General features: G+C 32.6%; 1 protein-coding gene across 1 annotated transcript in view; it reads right to left on the reverse strand.

Moving 5' to 3' along the window:
* Positions 1-1185: 1185 nt before the first annotated feature.
* Positions 1186-12963, reverse strand: part of LOC129218281 (gamma-aminobutyric acid type B receptor subunit 2-like) — a 157589-nt gene continuing 145811 nt past the window's right edge. Inside the window, exons 16-19 of the mRNA XM_054852548.1 lie at positions 12749-12866; positions 9087-9174; positions 7881-8359; positions 1186-1481 (exon numbers count right to left, since the gene is read on the reverse strand). Of these exons, the coding sequence (XP_054708523.1) occupies positions 1186-1481; positions 7881-8359; positions 9087-9174; positions 12749-12866 (981 nt within the window). The remainder of the gene's footprint in view (positions 1482-7880; positions 8360-9086; positions 9175-12748; positions 12867-12963) is intronic.

Genomic DNA, 12963 nt, shown 5'->3' on the forward strand with positions numbered 1-12963 from the left:
TCTGAGTTCATAATGTTAAGTTAAGTCTATCACGTTAAGTTTTTTCAGTGAATAGTCATAATTACGTTGCACGAAAAACAAAGTGACAAATTAAAAAAATAAGAAATGTAATTTAAAAAATACAGTTTAAAAACATAACATTTTAAAGTAATCGAAAATCATTAAATTTTGCAAGCACAATCAAACAATTACCTTTTTGCATTACCCATGGAAAAATGAATTATAGATTACGCATTCCTTAGTGATCCATTAATTTTTCAGTAGAAATTAAGTGAATTAAAATTTGTCATCAATATTAACACTATTTTGAAAAAAAAAAACATTAATTACATTTGAAAAATGCTTATGCCAGCCTATAAAAAGATAGGGGCCTTCTTGTGCGGGTGGAAGAGCCTGCGGAAAGTGGTCTCATTAACCGAAGGTGTGGAAAAAAAAACCTGACGTGTTAGAGTAAAAATAACAACAGTTATGGCATCAGCAAGCCTATTTTACTTTGCAGCAGTTAAAACATTTATTACGAACTGTTCTATTATGTTATCAAAACCGTGCCATTTATATAAGTTACGTTTCAGCAATAATAGCTTTTTTTTTTCATTTTGCATTGGCATGAAGGAGATATCAATATTAAACCCAAAATGATTTTTTTCTTTCAATTTTACCATTGTGGAATGCTTTTTTATAGAAGCAATCTTATACTATAATGCACTGAAAAAACCCGCAAACATTTTATTTTAATTAAAATAACAATATAATTTAATTTAACAAGAGTTTTTTTTATATTTTACCTATTTAAAAGCACATTATTATTATTTTTATTTAGACACGTACAATTCCATGCAAAAAGAAAAACCAGAAAGTAAAAATATGTCACCAGATTTTCTCCCTTGCTGAAATACCGATTCATTTCCATAAAATTTGAGTAGAATCGCATGCATTTGATATTTCGAAGATCAATCAAACCTTTCAATTTACATAAAATTAGATGCCTTCGACGGCCGCGCAATACTTCTCCACCGCTCGCCATCGATTGCCTCCCAGTTGAATGATCACTCGTGTCGGGGAGAGCATGTTGCCGCATTCAAATGCATGGCGGTGTCTTGTGGCGCACTAAAACTGGCTTTCATGAGCCTTTGCTCCACCTTAGAATGGAAGAAAGTTCTCATTTCTCATGCATTGTGGCAGCTTTCATAAGTACTCGACGATATCACACTTAACGGAAGGGTAGGAGCTATAAAGGGGCGTGGATTCATCGTCATTGGGGGACTTGCGGGTGCTCATGATTTGACTGAGATATGGGATGAATGGCAGAATGCTCGGGTCAGTCTTTCGATTGTGTATGACTGATACTTGTCCACTGGCGGAAGTATCTGTCGCTCCATAACTAGTTCTTCTCGAAGTGTCTCTTAGAGCACCTAAACTCTTTGCTCGCCGCCTGCCGTTCCTTGTCGAAGATGACCGTCGGACATTGGAATCACTTTCAGCTGTGAACGAAAAAAACAACAACAAAGAAATCATTTTTTCACCAGATGAAAACAAAACAAATAAGTCATTTTGTGAATTTAGAATCAGTTTCTGGTAGAAGGAGGCTTGATCTTGGTCAAGCTCACTTATGGTTGGGTTGAAAAAGGAAAAATTCATGGATTGGCACAACGCCAATAATTCTGATCACCAGTTAAAAGTCGTAGTTTGAAAACAGGTATCGACTGCCCTCACCTTTTTTAATTAATGAAATCGTTTAAGCTGCAGTCAATCGGGATTCAAATTGCCAGATCCATAAAATACCATTTTAGCTTGACGCAAAACAAAGTTTTAAAATAATGATAATCAGTCCCAGCAGTAACAAAATAAAATTCACTGTCAAGAAAAGTGAGTATCTCATTCCGAATTTTTTTAAAAAGTCAAGAGTGCTGCTCTACCTAAGCTGTCGCTAGCTAAATGGTTCGAGGTGTCCCACTTAATTAAAAATTTTAATCTTAATTTTAGACAAGAAGTTTCGCCTAACTAAACGATACTGCTACCGATATCGGCCTTTTAGCGGGAAATTAATATTCGCCTAGTAAGATAAGTTTGCAAATAATGTCAAACATAACTTGTAAAGTTAATTTCTAAATCAAAAATATGCATCTCTCATTTAAAACAAAAATGTGATAAGAAAAAAATAAGATCAAATTTAGTTTGTTAAACTGTAAGGCTATGTTTTTCAGCAAGTTAAAACTGTTAATTAGTTTTCTTTTAGGAATACAGTCAATTCAGTAATTTTGTCAAAAATTTCTGCACAAAGTTTCACCAAAGATAAGCTAAAGAACAAAACCGTAAACGGACATTTCTCTCAACATACCTTTGCGAATCTGAATACGTAAAGAAATAAATAAATGAAGAAGCAACACAATTTTAACAGTTTCAAAAGCGGCTAATAACATTTACTTTTTCTAAAGAAACTTTAATCGATAAAAAAACATTAAAAAACACATTAAATTTAAAAAAAAGAGAGAAACACATAAAAAAACTAATTAACGTTTGCATCAAAAAAAAAAAAAAAAAGGAAAGTAATTTTCACTGGGAAAGACTTGACGCACTCTTTAAGTGCGTCAATATATCTAATTTTCGTGAAAGTTAAGTCAACGAGAAATGTTTCGATATTTTTATCAATAACGTATTGTTTGTTTCAAAACCAAAAATTCAGAAAATTTTCAGAGCTTGCAGTGTTCTCAATGCTTTTGTAGGGGAAAAAAAAACTTTTTTAATGTTGCTTCAGAAGGTACCCTTCCAAAACCGAATTAAAAAAAAAGTACCTAGTTGTTTTGTTAAACCAATTTTACGCAACGAAGTGGGTTTCTGATGGACAGACAGACGGACCGAAAGGCAGACATACATTTTCTGAATCTCAAAAACCTACTTTTCAAATTTGGGTTACTGTGCAACATTTTGATTATTCTTTATAAATTTATTATTGGTTTTTTTTGCTGTATTTTATAGATATATTAAGATTTCGTTCTTATTTTGTCATATTTATTTTTCGTTTTAGCTGGGATCTATGCTATAACTTAAAGCTGATGAACTTCTTTCATTGCTGTTTTGTTAATTTTGTTGGTTTGCTTTATTTTTTAAAAATGACCGACTGGCAACAATTCATTCTTAGAAAGATAAAAGAAGTACGGGGTCGTGTTTGAGAAACATTTTAATTTGACTAGAAATCATTTTGACGGCAGTAGCGGTTTTATCTGTGTTGTTTTAATAAGTATGAGGCTAACGTGTTATTGAAGTCAAATGGCTCTCTTATACATTCACATCCTTTTTAACTTCATAAAATTTAACTTGTTCTCAACGAGTTAATCAATGACAGTAACATTATGTAAATGAGAACCTTGAATATGTCTTAATAATTTCCCTATTTGTAGAATCAATTGACAGCTAAATTTGCACAGGAAATTTGCATGTAGGGAGCTTTGCAGGAAAAACGTTCTTTGAAAAATCGTATGTATTTAAACAAACATTTAATCATAGAAATACGGGTTGACATTTCAAATTTATGCGGTATGTTCTAGCCTTGACTTCTAAGAAAATAAAATTCTGGGGAAAATTAATAAAATTAGAAAATAATTGTAGGGAGTGTGCTTCATCTACCGGGTCGTTAATGATCGATTTTACATTTTGTGACATTGTTGAGTAGATTTTTTTTTCTATCTTCAAAATACCCCCTACCAATGCAGCATATTTTAAGCTTTCAATTTCCCCCATAGTATCCCGAAAATGTTTTCCATCTTTGCATTTCAAATTTTAAAGTGAAATATAAATAATACATAAATACACTGACCCATGATATAAAAAACAGTGAAAACCTTTATCTATGAAATATTTTTAATGAAAAAAATATTCATCAATAAAGCGATTTCAAACAAGTTTATTTGTATTTTCAAGGTAAGGCATGCATAGTCATTTTAGAAGCTATTTCCAAAATTCAAAAAAAAAAAAAAAAAAAGATGCTAATAAAATGGTTTTTATTTCTTCCATACTTCAAAGTAAAAAATATCCGTAGATATAAACCTGAAACTATTATTTTCATTTTTTCCCTTGATAAAACAAAACACCTAAACATTTTAAGCCAGAATTTTAGTATTCGCCCTTTTTTATCGGTGTAACCTTTCATAATGTTAAATTCTAAACTAATGTTTTTATTAAGCATTATCAGTGCACTTAAAAAGATCTTTTTAAAACATAATTATCTGTATAAAAATCAAACACGTAAAGATAAATAAATAAAATAAAATAAAAACCAGAGAAGAAAAATGTGTCCCTCTTATTAGATATTCAGTTATACCCCTATGATTACTTCAGCTATTACGTAAAAGAGTTCATCACACGCAAATACAGATTCATTATAGTACTAATGGTTTCTGTAATGGGAAATTCTTTCATCTCATCATACACAAGAACTTAACTCATAAGTTTTCGTTTTTACTAATGATGAAACGAAGCATATTGAAAATATTGATATCCGTCTGGAAATGGTCGAAGCAGTTAGTAATTTTTTCCGCTTCGTTCAAAAATGTTTTAAGAACTCCATTCAGTTGTATTGCGAAAATTTATTTCAATCCAGATTTGTAATAAAGCCTCTATCGGTAATGCTTTAATTTAAAGCAAATTATCCGAAACATCTGAATGAAGTTTACATCCTGATTTAATTAATCAAAAAAAAAAAAAAAAAAAGTTCTTTTCAAATTCAGAAACACGAAAAATTTATTCAAGCTTAAGATTCAAATGTTATTGCTCTACATTATATTATGGATCTAAAGTTTACATCTTATAGTATCTTACGTCATTCTAATGTTATTTCCCGTTGTTATACGTATTTCGATTTATATTTATTAGGAATTTCATGTATAGGGGAGGGTGGCCCAAAACGGGTAGTTCGCATAAAGCGGGTAGGCATTCTATGCCGCCGCAAGGAGTGCAAGCTGCAATGTATGCGTATGTCGTGTTTACCTGAACAACCCCGAGTTTTAATCAGTCACAGCGAAGTAGCAGTGAAGCGGCACGACGTAACCAGGCTTAAAATTAAAAAAAAATGATATATATCTAATAAAACTGAAGATATAAAACTTGTGATTAGTCGAACACCAGATAATTTTTTTAAATATCAGTCATATTACGTTACTCTAACACCATCCACCTACAAACTACGATGGTCATTTCGTTTTGCTTCTTTTTAATTCTTTTTTAATTTAAGGTTATAAGTATTGAGGGGGAAAAAACGTGCTTTCGGGCAAAGCGGGTATGAAATTGAACCATATATTTATTTATAATTTCTTGACATATATACTGACTTAGATTTTCTATTTCAATAGGATAAGTATAATTTTAAAGACTAATTTTTATGATGGCAATTAGCTAGTCTATTAATTTAATCAGTTATTTCTAAATGTTTCATAAACAAATGTGCTGACTTAGATTTTCAATTTAAACTGGATAAGTAATTTTTTATATGTGTTTTTGGAATTTAAATAGTCAAAGAAATTAATCATTTATAACTTCAATGTTGATTGGCAAATGTACCAAATCACAATTAGTTAAGCTTACCCGCTTTACCCAAACGGCTTACCCGCTTTAGGCCCCCTGGTAGGGAAAAGCGGATTTTTCAAGTGTTTGCATGTTTGATAATAAAAAAAGTATTGGGTTTGAAATAATGCAAAAATCACTTTTATTTGAAAGTTCAAGAACCCTGCTAGGAAATAAAACCAAAATTGTTGCAATAAAAGCACTACTCGCTCTGGGCCACCCTCCACTAATAATAACACTTCATTTCTCGGAAGAAAAATATTTTAATTGTTTTCGTAAAAATCATAATAATTGGCAAATATCCGAGTTTTTTCTATATATTGTTATCACACCAAACTACAATAGGAAAATTTTTAGCGAACATTTTTAACAATAATAGAAATTTTTAAGGTTTCTAAAGCATATTTCAAGCATTGAAAATTAAAATATAGATCATAACAATTAGAGTTTTCTCACTTTAGTATATTTAGTAAAATGTTAGCATACTCATATATATAGTGAGAGGGAATCAGTTAGTGTGTAAAATGCTGCATTCTAAGTTTTTTTTTTATTTTAGTTTTAAGTATGAAATGTCGATTATTTTGATTGCTAAAAATCAAACGTCCCTTAGAAAAATATCTTCCGTGGAATTTATCATTATTACCACTGGCGCAATTTTTAAATGGGCCTTTTGTATAACTTTCCCCATGACGCATGAGTGCAGGACTCTCGTGACGTCCAAAAAAAAAAAAAAACCCGAGATATTTATAGTTGCTTGCCCTTAATTATTTCAAACCTATCTCAAACACAGGAAAAGATAATGGGGTTTAGTTTTTTTTTTTTTTTGGTTTAAGAGGAAGTCATTGCTAGGTCTAAGTATTGACAATATGAAACTTATCCTGAGTATAATATTCACTCTATGATGTGGGGTGAGACAGATGAGGGTCCAGAGCGTTTCTTCTGCGGAAAATGTTCAATTTTTTAGTGTTAAAAATGCATTTAAGCTTTACATTTTTCGAAAACTTGCAGTTCCCATTTTTGTGCGTCACACCACTGCTATTACACACACACAATGCCACTGCTATTACATTCTTCACTGCTTTTGTAAATTTTACTGCTGCAAAAGAAATTTTATTCCTCTCAAAAATGTGAATGAGTAAGCTTCACGTTAATAAAAGAAAAAAAAAGCCAAGTTGTGTCTCTGACTGCAACACTGAATGCCAAACAGCATTTCAGGTATTTAGTTTTTTTTTAATTAAGAAAATGAGTGTTTCTATAAGTTAGAATTATTTCGCTGTGCAGCTGAAATATAACTAGATCGTTTGCGTATAAAAGCTTCTAGACTAAAATACAGTCGAACCCCCATATATCGAACTTCTACATATCGAAATTTTCTATATATCGAAATCCCAGCAAATTTCTATGTTCATTACATAGAAAAACTGTTTCTATATATTGAAAACATCTCTATATATCGAACTTTTTTCGAAACATTCATAGATTTTTTTTTCCAATTTAGACTGTTTGTCTCATGAAAATTGAAGGTTAGGGGAGAAAAGTATATTCACTTAAGGTTGCTACGAAACTCATAAGGAATCTGGAGTTGAGGGGGTGTGTAGATAGGTCGTTGTTTCGTTCTGAAGTTCTTAAATTCCCTCAAGTTTATTTCAAATCTTAGTTGTAACCGGTAACATTGTAAAATCAGTTTCAAGTTCTCCCTTTTGTCTGTTGATTAGCATTCCTACTCATTTTAGCTGCTATAAAGATCATTGAAGTTAAGTAGATTGATTTTTTACTTTTCTTTCGATTACATTGTCAAAACGAAAATCCCCTAATGTTGCGGATCAAGTTGAATTGAAGAATGAAGATGTATGTATGAAGGCCTAAAACTAATTTCTATTATTTTAGAATTATTAACTTTTATTTGATCCGATGATCGTATCAATTTGAAATTGGGTTTCATACGAGTACACGTAAATTAGCTTTAATTTTAATGTTTTAGGAGACTTTTAGGATAAAAGAAAATCGTTTCTATATATCGAAATTTCTATATATCGAATTTTTTCCCGACAATTTGCTACTTCGATATATGGAGGTCCGACTGTATCAGGGCTGCTATATAATGTAGCAGATAATTCAAGGAATAGATGATCTTTCGCGCAGATTGCGCAGTTGATATTTTTAGAGAAGTTAGTTCAGAAAGATAAATGCTCGATAAAATACGAGTAATTATCTTTTTTCTTGGCATGGTATCATGACACTATGGAGCATTTGAGGGAGATGTATCATCAATCTTAGGATAATGGGCATCCACGCTATTTTCTAAAAACAATAAGCAAAATTACCTTCAGAGTATGTGGCCATTTCGAATTTGTCCGTGTCTTCTTCGGCACTTGAAGAGAGTCCATTCATGAGGCTTCGTTTTCGTTGGGCATTGTGGATTGCGCGCGCATACGATGTGTCATCAGACTCCTGATACTCTTGCAGCTGATGATTGCTGCGGCTTCCCGGACTCTTGCCCGACCCATCGCTCGAGTCAGAGTCTGCAAACTTCGCCGCTCCGCCAGAGTCGTCCATGAGAGTGAGCGGCTGCAGAAGCTGCCGACTGCGGACACCCTTGGAAGAAGAGGAAACAGCCGGGGATAGTCTTGGGGGCGGTGGTTCCTCGACCACTCGGGGTACCGCAGGGAACTGGAATACAGACGATGCGGGTTCCGTTTCCGTGGGTGGGGGGGATGACATCTGAACTGAAGACTCGTCGGTTCGTACGTAGCTGCTCTCTCTCTCAGACATCGTGGATATTCGAAACGAAATATCGGACAATCTGGAAAAGAAAATGTTTGAAAAAATGTATATTAATGTGAGTGAATATTATATAAGATTCTTTAGACATAAACTGTAAGCTTAGATGTGTTTTGTGGGTGTTAAATGGATACTTCAGGAAAAAACTTGAATCAAGATACATTTACTTTCCGTTTTCTTAAATTTTATTGGATTAACAGAGAGCTTTAATAATTTGGTAATAATATATATTAACATATTCATAATAATATATATTTATTAATGTTTGTCACGCTACAATTTTTGAAAACATAATAACTTATGCTGGTGTATTGCTTTACCGATAAGTCTCTTTTGTTAACATCATTGCTCAACCAATGACAAAGATTAGTTAAAAAATAGTTTATCTTGCTTATGGTCAACTGCATTTATTGTTATAGTAAAAAAAAGGAACTATAGGGCTCAGGGTGGATGGACTCATGGTCCTGATCTAGCTCTGCGGGTCTCGGGGATGAGAAACAACAACAACAACAACACTTATCAGTGCAACACATTGCATAATAATGCTTATTAAATTATACCAAAAGTTTTACACTTCATATTAAACAAAATTATGTTAGAAAATATCATGATGTACTTGCTATTGCGAAAAGATGTGTCAAAAAAGTAAGAAATATGCAAGTACACTGAATGTTGAGAATTTTGTTTATTTCTACTACAAGACGAAATGTTTACTGGAAAAAATTGTATTTATGAAAAATGTGTTATACCTTCTCTTTTGAACTGTAATTGAATGCGATTTAACAGGCATGGAAGGTCTTCTCCCAAAAGTGTCTTCAGCAGATTCTTCTTCACTTACTAAAGTTTTAAAAAAATCATATCTATATACTATCAATGATTACAAAAATACTCGTTTATTTATTTAACTTATTTCATTTACAAGTTTTAAAATCACACTCATTAAGGAGTACATTTTTTTCAGGCTTTACTTCTTTTAGAATTTAGATCCAGTCACAATTTTATGTAGGCCATGAACTTACAATCTCAAAGAAACAGTTCTGTTTACATTGCTACGGTGTGTTCTTTAAGCAATTTTTAAAACAAACTATGGATTTGTATAGTTTCGGTCTGTAGACTTTTTAGATGTTAAAATGCAAGGTATCCGATAAATCGGTGGCAAGTTTTTAAAAAATCACAGAAGAGCAATAAATGTTCATATGAATATGTTGCTTGCTCTGGCATAACTACAATCTCATCAAGATTCAAAATAGGTTCGTTTCCAAAATTTTAAACGTATTTTTTTTTATGGAAGAGCATCCTAAGGATTTAACCATTTTTTAAATAGTTTGCCAAAGTTTAATATTTTAAAAAATTATTTTAAGATTCAATTTTATTTTTTGCGCTTCTTTAGATACATCACAAGTGATAAAATGCCATTCACAGATGTCATTAGCGCCGAGCGGACAGCAACTACTCTCCGTTCCGTCAGTACGGAGAGTAGTTTGAGCGACAAAAATTAATTGCTCTGAATTACTATCTTGAATAACAGATTCAACTTTCCGTTTTTTATGTAAAGGGTGTCCCAAAATTAACGTAAGATTTGAACTTGCAACCATCTTTGCGGTAAATTGTTGGCAGCCATGAAAAAAGAACAATTTGACAACTGAGAGTTTAGTGATAGTAAAAATGGAATATTATGCTACCATACAGCCAGTAAAACAATTCAATTACTGCATCAGGCATTTTCTGATCGTGTACTCTGTAATTTCGGTGATCAGAATTGGCACGAGCAATTTCGACGAGATTGGACAGCAACTGAATGCTTTGGCAAATATTCAACTCATGTGCGGAATATTCAATGTCGACAAAAATGCAATGGTGCACACTTGTGAAGAAAACGATGTGAACGCCAGGATAGTGTCTTTGCTGTACCTACAGCATAGGTGATGTTATGGAGTGCTATGCTTAGGAAACATGGTAGCACCTAATATTGATATACAACACTAAGAAAGCCTAACAGTACGACTGCGGCATGCTTCAGGCACATTCATACCAGAGGTAGTTAACGTGCATTCATGCTAGAGGTGATTCAATGTGATGTACCTAAACCTCCATTCATTTGAGATTTTTCCTGCAATAAATGGTCACTTTGCTTTCATTTTGTACAATACTTTCCTACATCAATGTTTTTCGGTTTGTAAAACTTCAAATCAATCTGACAACTCGTTCTTGGTGATTTGATTTTTTTGTTATAGAGTGTACTTTAGCATCGAAAAATAATGGGCGTAAATAATAAATATTTGACGTTAAATGTCCAACATAACCTGCAATTCTGTTTTTCTTAAAAGTTAATGCATACAACGCAACCCTATGTGACGGGATAATTTTAATTCAGCGAGAGGGATATGAATAAAATATAGACTAAAATAGCTGGAGCTTCTGAGCTTCATATTTACTTATTTTCAACTCTGAAATCATATGCATTTTTCATTTCTCATTATGTAAAAATGTTTTCAGATATTTCGTGAAATTCGACAAAAGAGTATGAAAGTAGTTCACAAAGAATAAAAGAAGCGCAGAACCTGAGATGCAATATTTGCCAAGCACTTTCTGAATTTCATGAGTGCTAGAAAGGAATGAACTTCTTTCAAATTTTGCTCTCAGCGAATTGAAAGTTTTTGAAAGCTTTCGGATCAAAGTAACACATTTTGTATTTAAATAAATAATACTGCTAAGCTATGTGTGTGCTACAAATGTTACATCAGTGGCAAAAATATCAATGCTAGTATTTCTCTATCCGATCATTCTGTAACTGATAAATATTACTAATTGTTAAATAAAAAATAGAACAGATCAAATGTAATTGAAATCATATACGAGGGCTGTTCAATAAGTAATAAGACTACATTTATAAAAAAAATACAGAAGAACATGAATTGTCATGATTTACATGGCTTTTTAAAGAATAACTTCTGTGGGGCTAAATGCATTTATTCCAACGTTCTGTCAACTTAAAAAAAAAAAAAAAAAACTTGTGAACGTTATTTCTGTGAGAGCTATTTTAAAACTGCCTCCGTAGAGTTTAGATATGCTTTGTTGCTTTTAAAATGTTTGCATCGTATAATGGTTTCTTAAGTTGAGGAAACAGCCAGAACTGAATGATGTAAAATAGTTCTGAGATTCCTCTTGATAATAATAGCAGCAGTGTTAATCATTGTATCCGTGATTGACGGTGAAGGTTGTCCCTCACGTTCAATATCTTCCATATTCTTCTTGCCTTCCTTCAAAGCTTTTTACCAGCAAAAAGTACTGACTCTAAACATTGCTTCATCGTTGAAAACTTCAGGTATCATATCAAAGATCTCCGATGCTGATTTTTGCAGTGGAAAGCAAACTTTAATCGCATAACTTTGTTCCAACGACGCTTTCATTTTAAAAAGTGGCTGCGTCTTGTAGGCGCCCGCCAACAAGCTGCAATTCAATCACGTTATGCTCAGAAGCATGAGTCTATACGCGCCAACTATCGACATGTTTTGTTAATACAGACAACAGACATTTTTCATGCCACAGAAATTAACGTTCCTATGAGTGGTTTGGGACAGTAAAATTATTCCTTTTTCCCGTAGGCGCCCGCCAACAGGCTTCAATTTAATCACGTGATACTCAGGAACATGAGTCCGTACGCTCCAACTATTGGTAGCTTTTGTTAATACAGACAACATACATTTCTCATGCCACAGGAATTAATATTCCGATGAGTGGTTTCGCGGCAGTAAAATTAGTCTTATTACTTATTAACCAGCCTTCGTATTTACATTGTGGGTAGCACAAGAAATATCTTTGGATGCATCATAAGTGAAGTAAACCAAAATATACTTTCAATGCAATAAATATATAGTATCATAGACAAATCCACTTTTGTTTTGCAATACAAAACAATTGCTTCTATCGTTCCTTGTATTACATTATACTTACAGTCAAAGCCTATAACGTGCAACAGAAATAACACATAGAAAGTAAATCTTACATATGAATTTTGCAGCATTTTCTTTTTCAATTTTTGTAGGTAAAAGTACGCAAATGTAAACCGCTTTTGAAATATAAACATGCGATGGAAGATGGAAATATTACTGAGCAACAGAAAACCAACGTTTTATATTGCTTTACACAAAGAATTTGCACAAACAATATATCTCAGATTGTATAAAATCTATTTAACAAACCTCATTATGAATTTCTTATGAACATTCATTTTGGTTACGTGTTGTCATGAATTGGAGTCAAAGAGACTAAAAAAATAATAATAATAATGACGCGAAGATTGAATCTTTTAATCCATTCTTTGCGTCACTATGCTATTTTTCTATCTCTTACGGATTTTGGTTAGGAACATTCAACTAAGTTAAGAATAGTTTATTTCATAAATTCTCACCTTCTAGGGAGGGCAGTTCTACGATGGGAGAAGTCATGTCGTAACCATGTGTCACTAATATCAAAGGCTCTTCTGCTTCCCGCAAACGTATGTTTAACTTCTGTAGTTCGATGCTAACCTGTCATAAACCAAGGGGGGAGAAATTATACTTTGAAGTTAAAGTATAATTGTTATTGACTGCACAAGACAGATCTAGTAAAGACAAATAATTTCTG

Source organism: Uloborus diversus, chromosome 1, assembly GCF_026930045.1.
Source record: "Uloborus diversus isolate 005 chromosome 1, Udiv.v.3.1, whole genome shotgun sequence".
NCBI classification, from domain to species: Eukaryota; Metazoa; Arthropoda; class Arachnida; order Araneae; family Uloboridae; genus Uloborus; species Uloborus diversus.